The sequence below is a fragment of the Stegodyphus dumicola genome, chromosome 6, assembly GCF_044657685.1.
Source record: "Stegodyphus dumicola isolate Sdum_Otavi_A_Nest chromosome 6, ASM4465768v1".
Classification (NCBI taxonomy): domain Eukaryota; kingdom Metazoa; phylum Arthropoda; class Arachnida; order Araneae; family Eresidae; genus Stegodyphus; species Stegodyphus dumicola.
The window spans coordinates 101,691,200-101,707,857 of record NC_140773.1 but is presented as its reverse complement, the minus strand read 5'-3'; the positions used below and the strand labels follow the sequence as shown (position 1 = coordinate 101,707,857).

At 34.8% G+C, this 16,658-nt stretch overlaps 1 protein-coding gene across 1 annotated transcript in view; it reads right to left on the bottom strand.

Annotated features, from left to right (window-relative positions):
• Positions 1-16,658, bottom strand: part of LOC118203224 (neuroglobin-like) — a 196,439-nt gene that overhangs the window by 44,171 nt on the left and 135,610 nt on the right. The window contains exon 3 of the mRNA XM_035348464.2: positions 10,723-10,954. Coding sequence (XP_035204355.1) covers positions 10,723-10,954 — 232 coding nt within the window. The remainder of the gene's footprint in view (positions 1-10,722; positions 10,955-16,658) is intronic.

Sequence of the window (16,658 nt, the reverse complement as noted above, 5' to 3'; positions counted from 1 at the left end):
GTGCAAAAACTGTTTAATGTGCGAAAAATCTAAACTTCATCGGCACACTAAAAGTCCTCTTGGTACATTTTCGTTACCTGATGTTAAGTTCAACCCCATACATATAGATATAATCGTCCCACTTCCACCATCAAAAGACTACAGATATATTTTAACTTGTATAGATAGATTCACTAGGTGGACGGAAGCTTTTTCGATGCCTAACCAAACTGCTGAAACTGTAGCTGAGACTTTTTACTCTGGAAGGATTGTTAGATTTGGAGTACCTGATACCATAACGACTGATCGTGGTACCAATGTCGAAAGTGATGTGTTTAGATCACTCACAAAATTCCTAGAAACTCACAAAACAAGAACTACTGCCTTTCATCTAATTTGTAACGGTATTGTAGAACGCATGCATCGACAACTAAAAGCATTAATTAAATATCATGCAACAGTTAGATGGAGTGAAGTGTTACCATCAGTTTTGCTTGGAATGAGGTCATGCATAAGAGAAAATATTGAATCTTCACCAGCTGAACTGGTCTATGGAACTTGCTTGAAACTTCCAGGAGAATGTTTTCGCAATTCGTTTTCAAATGTTGTTCCTGCAAAAGACTTTGTTGACAATCTTCGTCAACAGTTGCGACTTATTCGACCATCTTCTGCTTCGCAGCACTCTTCGAGCAACGTGTGCATGACTTATAAGCTCGCAAGTCTTCCTTATACGAGACACTGTGCGAAAACCTTTAGAGCAAACATAGCAGGGACCATTCAAAGTATTAGCTAGGACTGAAAACGTTTTACAATCGATATAAATGGCAATAAATCTACAGTATCAGTAGATCGCTTAAAGCCTGCGTACATACTAGTAGATTTCGAGAATAAAATCATATAAGTAATAACAAAAAGTCTGAACCTGATTCTACGGTAAACCAAACGTTCCCAACTTTCACTAAGTCAGGAAGATGCGTAAAAATTGTTCAACACTACCTAGCTTCTTAGATCGTCCTCTGAACTGAAAGGGGACCACTATGACAACAATTAGATTCATCGCATAGTAACGAGTTGCCGTAGTAACGATGTAAGGATCCTGAGTTTTACTAACGTTTATTTTATTTTAAATCTTTACTATCACTTTTTATTTTCTACTTCCCGCCAGAATTAAAAGCTTTAACTTATTTATGCAAATTTGTCTTGCTAACGCCAAGTACTTAAGTTGTGGCTTTTTGCCAAGCAAGAGAGAGGAAGAAGTTATTAGAAGCAGGCCGCTGGCCATAGTAGTTTTACTCGTTTGCTGGTTGCCTTCAAGGCCAGAGGTTTAGTCCTCTTGATAAGTTCAAACGTATCGTAGTTTTAGCAGCTCTCTGTACTACATACGAATTTTGTTAAATAACGGCCAATCTTAAAGTTAGGCACTTGTATATTAATCTAAAGTTAGTTTTAGTTAGAGTTTAGTTAATATTTTTTTATATTCTTACGTTCAGACCACAAGTGGTTGGTCTCTGTGTTCCGAAGTTCCGGAAATCGCTGTAAAGATAGAAAAATAAAGGGTTTCGTATACCCTTCCTGTGTGTATTGTCTACTTCACAAATTTATTGAACATAGCTTGAGTAAGCTCCCTGTTCCGAGTCAGGAGAGTTCATGTTTCCAAAGCAAGTAAAGAGGAATACAAGTCCTGATAGTGGCGCCCGACGAAAAAGAATAAACATGGCCGAGTTTCAAGAAGAACCTGTGGTGCCTGCAGAAGTGGATCAGAATCCAGAAATGCCAGCTGCCGCCCTGGAAGGATTTGGTTACATCGTCCAGACCATGCGCGCATCGATGAAACCAGAAGCAACATTTAATGGAAACTCACCGGTAACCAGTTTTTTTGGAAAAATTGGATGACCACTTCATGCTGTATCCAGTCCATGAGTTCCAGAAAGTCACCTTAGCTACCAGCGCTTTGAGGGGCCAAGCGCTTAATTGGTTCAAATGTATAGGCAGAAGCCTCTTGGGTCAAGCGGGAAGTCCCACCTATACTTAGGAAAATTTTAAGACTGCCTTAGTAAAAGCCTTCCCTGTCGTAAGAGATCGTGCAAGATTAGAAACAGAACACTTCAGCATATACCAGCAGCGAATCGAAAATCTTTCCACCTTTATTTTAAGAAAAATTCACGTCTTTAAACTCTTGTATGGAAGCCGTCCGGATCCTGAGATAATCCAAGTGATTTTGCCGAGGTTACTTCCCCAAGTACAAGACTATATTGAATTAAGGAATCCGACTACACTGGAAAAGTTATTTGAGCTAGCAATCCAGTTTGAAAGTAGAAGAACAGCGCACATTGAAAGAAGACGCCAGTATGAGCAACGAAGCCAATTTGGTGCGCCAAGACCACAGCAAAGGCAAGAACACGGCTACGGAAGCAAATCGAATCAGTGCGCAAGGAAACCTGAGTATCCAAAAACAACCAGCGAACGTCGACAGTTCAATAGTAAGCCAGAAAAAAAGTCTGAAGGCCAGCGGAAAAAGAAGGAAGGCATGGAAAGGAAGAAAGAAAATTTAAACTAAAACGGATTTCTGCTGACTAGAGGGTGCGGAAATCCGAAGGCCGAGAAAACCCCTCTTCCTTCCAGTTAAATACAGTTACTGTGAAAAATTTGACTCTTCCAAAGATTGAAGTTTTGGTGAACAACATCCCAGGCACCGCACTCCTGGATACAGGCGCGCATTGTTCCTGTGCGGCAGAAGATTTTTTTAGGAAGTATTTCCGTAGATACCACATATATAATTCGGATAATACGACAGTGTTAGCTGCGCAGGGAGAAAGATGCAAATGCATAGGTAAATTACCATTATATATTCGTATCAAGGACGAGCAAGTAAAGATCATGTTTTTTATCGTAAAAAATTTACAAGCACTTGTCATTTTAGGGATAGATTTTCTTTCAGAGGCAGAAGCAACGCTGGATTTTAACGAAGCGTCCCTTAAGCTGACGATGAAACCAGTTCGAGAAGAAAAAAGAGAACGACCGACGTTAAATCTCCACCACATGCCTACGGGAGAGCAACAAAAAATTCGACAAATGGTAAGTGAATTTGCTTCGTTATTTAGTGATATTCCCGGATTTACTCAAGTTGCTAACCACAGTATCGACACCGGAGATTCACTGCCAGTTCGCCACAAAATATATCGGTATGATAAGAATAAAGAAAAAATTATAGAGTGGCACATTCGAGATATGTTAGGTAAAAAGATCATAACGCCCATCTCAAGTAGTTATGCTAGCCCGGTTGTGTTATGTAAGAAAAATAATGACTATCCGGTAACACATCCGAAAAGGTGGCGTTTTGCAATTGACTATCGTAAATTAAACTCCATGACTAAATATCCGGTATATCCGTTACCTATTATTGAAGAAATTCTAAGGAACATAACTTCTACCAAATATATGACTACGTTAGACTTAACGACTGGTTATTTTCACATAGGGGTTAAACCAGAAGATGTGCCTAAGACTGCTTTTATAACCAAGTCTGGCACTTATGCATTCTTGCGTATGCCGTTTGGCCTTTCAGGGGTACCGGCAACATTTCAGCGATGTATGGACATTGTGCTAAGGCCTGTTCTAGGAAAGACCACATTTATCTATTTAGACGATATCATTATTACTAGTGATAATCTGGACCAACATGTACAGGATTTAAGACAGGTGATTTCATTATTAAACGAGGCCGGTTTAAAAGTTAATGTCGAAAAGTGCAAATTTGCAGCCCCTGAGTTAAAATACTTAGTTTACAAAATATCTCAGAAAGGAATCGAAACGGACGAATCAAAAATAATCGCTGTGCAAAAGTATCCGCCGCCAAATACGGCGAAGAAGCTCTCTTCTTTTCTAGGACTTTGTTCATATTATAGATCCTTTATAAAAGATTTTGCAGCTATTGCTAAACCATTGTTAAAATTAAAAAGGAAAAAGGCAAGATTCTCGTGGACGGCCGAAGCCAATAGTGCTTTCAAAAAATTAAAGCAAGCCCCTGTTTTGAAATTTCCTGAAAAGGATGAGAATTTAGAAATTTCAGCGGATGCTTCGGATTATGCGGTAGGAGCGGTACTTTTGCAAAATCAACAGCCCAAGACATTTTTTAGTCGAACTTTAAATCAAACACAAAGAAATTATTCCGCGACTGAGAGAGAGGCACTTGCAGTTCTGTTAGCAGTGCAAAATTTCCGAGTCTATTTTGGAAGGGCGCCAATAACAGTGTATTCTGATCATGCAGCGGTAACTGGATTGTACTCAGGGAAAAACTTATAACCAAGGTTAATAAGATGGGCACTCAAGTTACAAGAATATAATCTGGTAATTAAGCACACCCCCGGAAAGGAAAATATCGTAGCAGATGCCCTATCCAGAATTAAAATAGATGAAGAAGGTAATACTGTAAAGGTAGCAATGCTCACAGCATGTACGATACATTCCCGAGAAACTGTAATAACCGAACTGGGTAAGGAAACTGAATTTAAAAATATTTATGATTATTTAAAGGATCCTGAAAATTTTAGCCACCAAGATATTGTGGCGATAAAAAATAGGGCGGCCCACTACGAACTAATAGATGGTCTATTATTTTATACAAAAACTACGAATTCCAACAACGACTTTCGACCTGTTATCCCAGCTGGTCTTAGATTAAATATGCTGCAGGAGTTACACGACTCCCCTTTAGCTTCTCATGCTGGTATTCGAGAAACCAGCCAACGAGTACGCGAAGCAGTCTATTTTCCTGAGCTGCAAAAGTTAACAAGGGCGTATATCCAGTCCTGCCGAACATGTCCAGTTAATTATATTAATTTCCCCCCGGCCGGGTTTCTAAATAGCATTAAATCGGAATTTCCAAATGAAATAATTGGCATCGATTTATTGGGCCCTTTCCCAAAAAGTCAGTTAAATAAATGTCGGTATCTCCTTGTTATGGTTGATCATTTTAGTAAGTGGACCGAAACTGTTCCCTTAAAACGAGCCTCTGCGAAATTAGTTACTGATTCTATTTTAAATAAATATATTTTAAAATACGGGGCGCCCCCTAAAGTTATATAGGATAATGGTCCTCAATTTGTAAGTAATATATTTGAAGACATGTGCCAAAAACTGGGCATACGTCATTTAAAAATGGTCCCGTATCGGCCGCAATCAAATATAGCGAAACGGGTCAATAGAAATAGTGAAAATTATCCGGAGTTATGTTAAAAATTTTCATAAAAGCTGGGATAACTATGTCAATGAATTAGCTTTCGCCCTTAGGACCGCAAAACATGATATCAAGGGCAAAACTCCTGCTGAGCAGAATGATTATAACGCCGTTAGATAAATTATTTTATGTTCAACAAAGAGCCCCAGAATTTAAAATGGGCGATATAGAAAAATTAATTAAAGAAGCAAAAAAGAACACTGAAGTAGCACAAAGAAAACAGAAACTCTATTACGATATGAAACGACGAGGAGTAACTTATAAAGTAGGGGATGAAGTGTTAAAAATTAAGCATTCACTTTCTTCAGCACCAGAAGATAAAACTGCCAAATTTTATCCACGATTTGAAGGACCATATGTCATAGAAAAAGTAACTCAGGCTGTAGTGGTGTTAAAAGCCAGGAATGGTGAAACCTGCACCGCAAACGTTGACCAGATAAAACCATTTTATAATCCTAATAAAATGCCAATATTTCAAGATATTTTGCAGGATCCGGCACGGCAGGCACAAGCTCCAGAAGTGGAACAACGACAATCACAAGGGCAAGCCATTAGTAGGCAGGAACAATTGAAAAGAAAGTTCCCTCGTTGGAAAACTGAAGGTAACAAGAAAAAGAAGCCGTTCCACCGACCAGAAAAGAGAGGGCACGACCACCCCCAGAATGAAGAAGGAAGAAGTACGACTAATGCAAAGAGAGCCAGGAGAAATGACAGCAACTATAACACGGCTCCAAAACGGAAGATCTACCCATCGGATAGGAGTCTACGCAGCAAATGTCGACGAATTGATGAAGGAAGACGAGCTGCAGATGCAAAGAAGCAAGAAAAATTTGAACAGCCAGCAACGAGATCCAGGCAAGAACGAGAGACAGTTGTCCCGGTTCCGCCAAGACCTGCTGCCATCAAACGGCTGAGACCACAGGCAGAAGCTAAAAAGAAGGTCTTCAAGGGTGAACGCACTGGAAGAAAAAGAAAGCTCATGGAGGAAGAAACCGAAGGGCGAACCCGCACAAGAAGGAAGATAAACCAGACCGTAGTCTTCGCTACCTTCCAGGACTGTGCAGAAAAAAGGATGTCTGAATATCACAAAGATAAGTAAAACTTTATGTTACTTTGAAACCTTAAGTTAATTTTTCATTCTTACTGCAAGTGGCAGAATTCAAGAAGGTTTACCTCATGTGAGGCCTACCTTTATCTCCAAAAAGGCGAGAAATGAGTTGCTACCTATTTTGGTATTATGTTTTTCAATTACTCGCGAGTAAAACTAAAATTAATGTATAACAGGAATGTGTAAATACTTGAATATTGTTAAAGCATTGATAATCTTTACGAAAGGTACCTTAAGAAAATTGTAAAATTTATTGTATAAAATTTTACTTAAAAGATTCTGGCAAGAAAGAAGTTTCAGTCTGAAAGACATTTGAAATGTAGTATTTCAATGTAGAAGAATTGGCACTCGCTTGGAAAAGAATAGAAGTTAACAATGTGCTACTAATGTATTTGTTAAAATGTGTAAAATTAACGGCATGTTAATATTTCCTTATATACAATGTGAACGGTTATCTTAAGAGTTAAGAAATACTGTGATATGTGAAAAGTGAAAATATTAGAGTAATGCCAAAAATTTTAACTTATTCGTGTGACTGTAAAAAGAGCAAATTATTGTGAATATGTGTTAAAGGTTGAATGAATGTAGTTAGGCTCTCTGATGCTACACTTCAGAGTTAGCCACTTTTCATAAAAGTACCTCAGGGTTTAGAGATGAATATAAGGTGTGTTCTGAGGTCTTGTTATGTTGAATTTTAACACGTTAGTGTTTTGATTGCAGGCGGTAGTGTTGAACACTTGTACATAGACAAGCTCGTGTTTGGTGTTTTTCTTTACAACACATGTCAGAGAGCACGGGGAGATAATTAAATAACGTCATGAATGATATAAGAATTTTAAATGAGAAATATAAATATTCATGTTACTTGCCATTTGGTTGTGTAACATTTCATTAAACTAGTTTTTCTTCCAGATCTCTGGAAGGAACCAGATTTCAACTAAGAAACTCCTGTTTATAGATGCAGTACAGATGAAAAATCTTGTCCATGGAGTTGATAATGTAAAAACGACTTTTTTTAATTTCTAGTTTCTAATGAGAAATGTTTGTAAAAGATTGGCCTCGCGTTAGATTCTAGTTTTCAACAAAAGTTTAAAGTAAAAGTTTTCAACAAGGTCGTTTTAGACCTCAATTTCAAACTAATTAACTCTGGCGGGAAGTATGTAAGGATCCTAAGTTTTACTAACGTTTGTTTTATTTTAAATCTTTACTATCACTTCTTATTTTCTACTTCCCGCCAGAATTAAAAGCTTTAACTTATTTATGCAAATTTGTCTTGCTAACGCCAAGTACTTAAGTTGTGGCTTTTTGCCAAGCAAGAGAGAGGAAGGAGTTATTAGAAGCAGGCCGCTGGCCATAGTAGTTTTACTCGTTTGCTGGTTGCCTTCAAGGCCAGAGGTTTAGTCCTCTTGATAATTTCAAACGTATCGTAGTTTTAGCAGCTCTCTGTACTACATACGAATTTTGTTAAATAACGGCCAATCTTAAAGTTAGGCACTTGTATATTAATCTAAAGTTAGTTTTAGTTAGAGTTTAGTTAATATTTTTTATATTCTTACGTTCAGACCACAAGTGGTTGGTCTCTGTATTCCGAAGTTCCGGAAATCGCTGTAAAGATAGAAAAATAAAGGTTTTCGTATACCCTTCCTGTGTGTATTGTCTACTTCAGAAATTTATTGAACATAGCTTGAGTAAGCTCCCTGTTCCGAGTCAGGACAGTTCATGTTTCCAAAGCAAGTAAAGCGGAACACAAGTCCTGATAACGATAAGCTCATAAACTTTGAAACGACAATTATATTTTTGACTTTTGAGTTTGTATCAGCATAAGTTTCTTTCATGTACTTAGATATTCTTAACTGGTAACTAACTAAATAAATAAATATTTAAATACTAATGGAGTCATATTTTGAATACTTGTCTCTACCTCCTAAATTATAAATGGGTGTTGAGCCGTCATATTCAGAAACAAATTCTGAAACAAATTGTAACCTATGGAGCAGTGATAGGGGAAATTTCAATGATTTAAAGGAAAAAGAAACTGCGAGCCACCCAGAGACCATTCCTGTTAAGCATTAGAAGAGACTGCAGAATGAAGTCCAATGTAGCATTTTATTCTCTTACAGAATCCAGAATCTACTACCCTTTTTTTTAACAGCAATAAAAGTAGACATCCGGATTACTTTTTTATCTCATTCGTCTAATTGCACCATAATCCATAATTAATAATTTTGATTATTATTTCGTACCGTGAATTTAACAGTATTAAATCAGAACTGTACAAGTTACTTGAATAAAGATTAATGAGAAATAGCGATTGAGTTTGTAATTCTATGCACCAGTTAAACATATTCTTTATTTTCATCAATACTGAGAAACTACATTGGATTGCATCAAATATTCCACTGAACGGAATTAAACTTTGATATTAATATATGAAGTTATTAGGAGTATTTAAAAATTAATAATTTATTCTAACTGAGATTCTTTCAATAATCATTATTCGTGACTGTAAAGCTTAAAGCTGTCTCTTATCATTCATTTCTAATTAATATTTTAGCAATGAATATATAAATGTTATTAATATGGGATTAATATATGCGATCGAATAACTATATAAGGGAAAAAATTCAGATAATAGATGTAATAGATGCACATAAACACTACAATAAGAAGAGGAATTCCATATTATGCAGAGTTTTTTTTACTTTCTTAGTACGCAAGAAATTCAAAGGTGCAAATAAGAGACATTAGAATAAATGTAAGAAATATTGTAATTTAAAATATACGAATTAAGATCACATGTAACATTTAGAATTTTGTTTTACATACTTTCCCATATGGACTTTCAGTATAGCTTCAACTGTCATTTTATATATAAGCATTTAATATCACATGTAAATTTTTGCACAATATTCTTATGATTTATTTACTTAATTTAAAAAAATGTTTGGAAAACATTCAATCTAAGTAAGCTTACTGCATAAGCTTACTTAGATTGAATGTTTTCCAAAATGTGGTATGTGAACATGTCATCATCATTGTGATTAAGTGGATATTTTGTAGTCTTCACATAATTTTATATCTTCAAATAATCTAGTCAATAAGCCACAATTATTAACAACGATTCAAATTTTGAAAAATAATTTATGTACACATATGAATTAAATTATCTCATTCATATGAGTTGTTGAAAATACTGTGAAATACGTTCTGTTATCATTCTAACTGAAAATTTCTTTGCTACCTGTCCTGTCGGTCTTGACAGGCCAAGGGGATGGCTTTTAAGGGTGCTTTACAAGGGGGTGTGTAATTCAGCGAGGTAGGCGTTTGTGTTAAACTGTTAGTATGTCGGGACTTTATCTGGTGACCCATGGTGACTGAAGGGTGTCCCCCCATACTTCAATCTGTAACCTGTGCTTTCCATCCAGAAGCAGTTAGCACTTACGTCACAGGTCCCAATCTCTTCCGTTACCGCTTCAAGGCACCCTGTTGATAGATATTTGATCCCACAGGACCGATTAATCACCCACCATTACAACTGTTTGCATTTGTGTTATTTTAGAACCTGGATTGCTATAGAATGGAATAACGTTGTTTTTAGTGACGAATCCAGATTCACTGTCGGAAATAAGGACGGAACGTATTCATCTCTGAAAGTTCTCTGGTTAGCGCCTGAATCCTACTTTTATTGTCGAGCGCTGCACGTCCTCAAAAGATGGCATTCTAGGGTGGAAGCCATCGCGTACAACTGCTAGTCTTCCCTAATACTGATCCAATGAACAGCGACATAACAGTGATGGCACATCCTGTTGCCGCATAGGATGCCTCTCATGGAAGGGCTTTCTGCAGCCATATTTTAGCAAGCTAATGCTCAGCCGCACAAGGAAAGGATATCACAACAATGTCTCTGACAGATTGGCACCCTTACTTAACTTGCACGGTCCCAGATTTAATCCCAAAAGGATAAGATCATCTTGGAAATGCACTTCAACAGCCTACCAGTGTGCACGATTTAAAGGTCTAGATAGAGCCGCTGTGGATAGAAATGCTCTAGGATACGAGTCATACGTATCCATATTACATATTATATCCAGCCTTCTCAGCAGAATACCAATCTCTTTTCATGTGTTAATTGTTTTGCAATAAATTATTCTTTTGCTCTGATACTGTAATAATTCATTTGTATGAACATTACAGTCACAGACTTTAAACTCCTTCCAATTTCAACAATTTGCTATGTGCATTCCTTGCAGAAATTTAATGTGAACGTGTGTATATATATATATCACATTTATAAATAATCAAAATACCATTTTAAATACTAGCAAAATATTAAACTTTTTAATTTTATATTAAAAATGTGAAATGAAAGTACTAAAAATTAGCTATTTTTAGACATTACCCAGAAGTAATTTCTTTGGAATCCTGGGATCTTCGTATGCAGCTTTCCAACGGAATGTAAGTAATCCAGGAAATAATCAACGTTATTCAGTTTTTTAATGCTCTCATCCAAAGTACTCATAACAATGCCAGCATGTTGCGCCAGTTCCATACTATCTCGATGAAATTCATGGAATCTCTTGTGTTGGAATTTTTGAAACAAGTGTAGAATGTCTTCATTGTCTTCGAAAAGTCTGTAAAAGAAATAAGAATATATAAAATGAAGTTACAGGAATACACTTGGTCAGATTCCTGAAATATACATTAATTTAGTAGTTTTTAAAAACTACGGAGGAAGTCCTTATCTTGGTTGTCTATAGATGCTTTTAAGCAACAGCAGTGTTACTTTATGCCTTTGATTTATTTTTATGCGAAGGCCTACAAGATCATAAATAACTGTCTTAGTAATGTCGATTGTTCTAGCTAAATTAGAGTTCTTTAAGAGCTAGAATACTGAAGAACTGTGTAGCGACTTTTCGATGAGTTCTTCTAAGTAAGGAGTCCAAAGAAGGGTTAAATTACCCTTAATTCCAACTCAAAATAGATTAACAGACGGCCCCCTTCTCGGGCTTAAGGGGACTCATACACCTTAAAACCCATAAGATGTTCGAATAGGTGACTGTTGCAAGAATCGGGGTAACTTATTTATTTTAAAAGCAATTACTACCAACTTTTTACAGCTGACTACATAATATAGCTGCTTTCTGAAATAGTCATCAGAAAGTTTGTGTTGCCACAAATATTTTTATAATTTAATCCGCTTTGTGACAACATTTTTCGTCATGTTTCCAACTTGCGCGCACAGTTTAAAACATTTTGTTTCATAATTTAATTTCATATTTAATATATAGATTTTATAACATTTGGAAACTACTGTGAACCTAAAATTCTAAAACTTTCATGTTCAATTTTTATTTTATTTTGAGTTGAGTTTATAAAATGTATTTTATTAACAAAATTTCTAATGTTTTCGTCCATAAAATTTTTCAGTATTAAAATATTTATCAGATTGTTGGTTCAGTTCGAAAATAGTGCCTATATAAAGAATTCCATCCAATTTCAAGTATGTACCATTAGCCATTTTTAAAATATCATGCGCGCAAGGTGGAAACATGGCGAAATATTTTGTCACAAAGAGGATGAAATAACAAAAATATTTGTGACAACACAAACTTTCTGGTTACTAGTTTCTAAAGCAGCTATATTATGTAGTCATCTGTAAAAAGTTGGAAGTAATTGCTTTTAAAATAAATAAAATATCCCAATTCTTGCAACAGTCACATATTCGAAGATCATGAGGGGTTTAAGATGTATGAGTTCCCTTAAAATAAGCCTCCACTTGGGATTAAACTCAAGAAAGAAGATATAAAACCATACTAATAAATACTAACTAAAATGATTCAGACGAAGCTACACAGAATTAACTAACAGAGTTGGCCCTTAGTTAAGCCCCAATGAATACTAGCAGGCACGTAACACTATAGCCTAATAACAGAAAGCTTAAACTATCAACAACAATGTGGCCGAAAAGGCAGAACACGCTGTCTTACTCTCTTCCAGTCAAGTGACCCAGACTTAAGCTTAAATAGTCGTTTTTACCTCATTCACATAAATCAATATCCTAAAAACTCATTCTAGCAGAGAAACGTAAGTGGGAAACTAGAAGGTAAAGGAAAGGCTTGTTTCAAAATAAAAATAACTATTAGGAAAATAAAATTTTATAAATAAAATAAAACCCCTGCATGGAAAACATTACTTAAACGGCAGATGATTTATCAAAAATCTTTTCGCCATTAAATTGTATCAAAATATTAAGAATTATTATAATGCATTCTTCTGAATGACGTGCTCTGATGTTTTCTGCAAGCCTCGTACATAAGCGATCCAAAGAAATAAGTGTATAGCTACATTGTGAATAGTTCAGTCTTGTATTTATTACATTACTGTATAAGTCTGCAAATAGCGTTAATATAAATATGAAATAATATCACAGAATGTTTTTTTTTCCTAGCATTTTGCCTTACAATTCTGAACAGCTCATTTCAATTATCAAATTTTTGTATTTTTTACTTTAATTTCTGGAGCACTAATTCTTAAACTAGTAGGTCTATTATAACTGGTTAGCTTAAAATTGTTTCGGGTGCTATTGAAACTTGTCTTACATTTAAGCAATACTCGTAACATAAATAATAGTGCAGGATCTAGTTCGCTTAGCTATCATAAAATGTGACTAGATATTGTAAGTGTGATCCTTGCGACTTCTCGCACAGGCTTGAAGATGAGCGCAACCAGGGAAGAGTGTAAAAGGCCCTTTTATTGAATACAAATTATGTAACAGAAGGCATGGTCTTACGTGCTTACACCAATCACAGACTACTTGCGGTGAGAACGTAAAAGATAATGTAACACTAATTTAAAAGTAAAGAGTAATACGAGACTACACAATTCAATTTAAATTAACAGGTTGACTGAGAAAGCTGTACCAGCAGGATACCAGCTCAAAAGCAAGGACTAGTAGCTGTTATTAAAATTAATATCTGGTAGAAACTAACAAACGTGCTTTCACAATCGTGAAATCACGATAATCACCTAACCCTTTCGCTCCAACAGTTCAAATACACTTGTTCACCCTACTTCATTTATACCTTGGCGAGGAAACACGAGGGGAAATAAGAGAATTCAGGAAAGGTTCACAAAGTAAAATAACTATTAAGAAAATTAAACAGAACCTACCGTAGTGTCAAAGTAATAAGTTCACATGAATATGTTCATTTTGACTTTCAAGTTTGATTTTTAAAATTCTGAATAAAACTGCAAGGTAAACTTTTTCTGGGATTGAAGTTCTTTCTTATTTTCTTACCTAAGAAGTCTGATTATGTATAGAATTAGTACGTTTTGAGAAACTATATTAATTTTAAAAAAATATGCATAGTAAATTCATTTAATTTTTTATTTTATTTATTTATTTATTTATTTATTTATTTATTTTGAAAGACGAAAATTCTTTTAAGATTTAATTGATTGAAAGCTATTAGCCGACTATCAATAAATATTATGATGCGAACGTTCTGTACTCGCTTGATTTAAAAGCGAAAGTATGTGATTTCAGTCCAGTTTTGACAGCTAATGTAGTCCAGAAAATAATGTTCTTCGCCAGTTAATAAGCGGATAAAATCGAACGATATATGCAAATCAGTTGTATATATGTTTATTGTGTATTACGGTCTGCATACATGTGAATGACTACCGAATTTTACGTGCAAAAAATATTTGAAAATTCCTTTGTTATTCTTACCCCAACTTGAAAACGTAAACCTACTTCGTAAATATATTATAGATCATTATAAAAAAATAAGGAATTTTTCTGATCTCTTTTTGCGATTTTCAATTCGCTCATTAAATATCTTCTTATTTAAAATAATTTTAACTTCCTTAAGCATTTCCTTTTTGAAAAATTGGATTTTGTGTTAACGAAATCTTCAGCAAGGTGAATGTATTCTCAGATAAAATGATACAGTATTTTGAGAAGCTTTGTAATCGGAAGTACAAATCTAAGATTAAGTTTTAAGGAATAAAATCCTGTTGTCACCGGTTTTGCACAGCCTAAATAGCGTTTTATGAAATTAAGTCAATTTTATTATTAATGCACTTGAAGTAAAAAAGTAAGTAAAAGAAATTACATGCTCATTTATATTTCTGTTTTCGGTGATTCACCTCTTATCAATTTTATATGTATTTATCCCACTTACTTTCTGCTCTTCGATAGCCATTTTAAATACGCCCTTATTAGCCTTTCGTAATATGTCTTTTTTGCGATTATGCTATCTGCAGGCAATGTTGGATTAATATTTCGATGAGTGTGAAAAGAAACGCTGCCTGTAATGAGTTGAACACCAACTGCTCCTCTTTAAATAAAGGTTATATTGCTGTATTTTGAATTTAAGCTTCCTGAATTGTCTTGTCTCATTCACGAATTCTGCAAATTGCTATTAGGCTAGAATTCCTTCCGAGAAGATTTGACCGAATTCAAGAGTTTTGACGCTCGTAGCATGGGGCGTGAATTAGGGTTTCGTTTTAAGGGTAAGTGAGAATTAATTTTTTGATTATAGAGCTTGAATTGTTAAGGATAAAACGAGCAACGTTTTTTCCTTTTTAAGTCTTAGGGCTAAAATTATAACCAAAATAGAAACTATTCTTTAAATTGAGGTGTTAGTAAGAGAAAGAAAAAACTGAAGAACTAAACGAATTAAATGAACAGTTATTGTCCGATAAAAATGCTAACTGAAACGAATTAAATACTAGCATAGAGTCTTTGATTAAGCAAGAAGAAATTGAAACCCTGAAACTGAAGTAATAGGTAGCGAAGAATATGCGGAAAAGTAATTAAATGGAAACTGAAAGTCTGTAGGTATTTTAAAGAAAAAACTAAATTAGATCAAAGCATAAATTTTACTTAGGAAGATGCTTTCAGCTATAGAGCTAACGTTATTTCTCAGTCAAAACTAGTGAAGCATCTGGAACTGAGTATTTCAAAGTAACGAAGATCTAGGCATGCGGCATACCTTTTGAAAAAATTTCCTTTCATTGAAATGAAAACTTATCTGACGTTGAAAGATTTTTATATCTGAAAAATTTGTTAGAGGAAATTTCACTGAATGCAATTAAAGGATTTGCTTTAGCGAGTGTAAATTAAAATAAAAGCATCACTTTGCTAACAACATCGTGATTAACAGTCACATGAAGTTACTAAGCCTAAATCAGTGAAGCGCGCGTTTTAACATAGTAGCTCTCTGGAAATTAGAAGATAAAAGTAGAAACTAATATTTAACCACTGGGAAATGTTTAGCGTACACGGTACGTTACGGTCATTTATTGCGTCCGATTTTAATGAAATTGATTCCGAAAAAGAGAGCTTTAGAATACAATAGAAAAAGAAAATCAAAAACAGAATATGAAGTTTTACTATTAGTTTAATTCTTAAAAATGAAAATGGAATGTTGCGAAACGTCCAGCTTATTACATGATTCGATGAAATCTAAAATATGACGGTTGCTAGTAATTACTTTAAGGAGGAAATAAATAAAAATAGCTTAAACGTATTGTTCAACCGACAGCTGCATTTTCAACCAGTGTAAAATGTAACTGCGTATTCTGAATAATATTCTAAAAAATGATTCTAAAAAATGTGTATTCTAAAAAATAAACAAGGTATAATGCTCTGAAACACAATTTACGAAACAGCTCTTAACAAAAGCAAAATTAGCTATGTAAATTAGCTATGTGAACCACAATTCAGTTTCAACGCGAAATTCTTTCGCCTGCTGAAAACGAAACAAGTTAAAAGCCGAAACAGGCCTTGGTCTTTAAGGCCACAAAAAATCACGTTTGAGTGTTAATTGTAGATCAAAATTAAATCCTCGTAGAAAATGTCATTCTAATAATCATCCTGAGAGCATTTGATTCCGAAAAGTAAAGTTTCAAGCTGGAAGTTCATCAAATAAGTGTTAATGCAAAAGGGAATGGCATTAAATCTCAAACAATAGTTTCGTCAAGCAAGTAACAATAGTTTCGTCAAGCAAGACTCAAATTCGGCATTATTAACAAACACGTCCCGTCAGAATTGTACTACTTTACAGCTCTAAAATAATCAGGGTATTATTTAATAATCCTTCAATGTGTGTCTTTATCATGAAATCTTTAGCTGATCAGTTAAATCTTCCAATTATAGGAAAAGAGAATTTAATTGTTTATACTTTTGAAAATCGTGATTCAGAGAAAAAAATATTATCAGTTACAAGAATCCAGTTGCAAAAGTGTTATAACCTTAAGAAGAAAATAGAACTTAAAAGAAACATCGTATAGAAAGTTCTCAAAATAGTTTCCCATACTAAGCGAGAG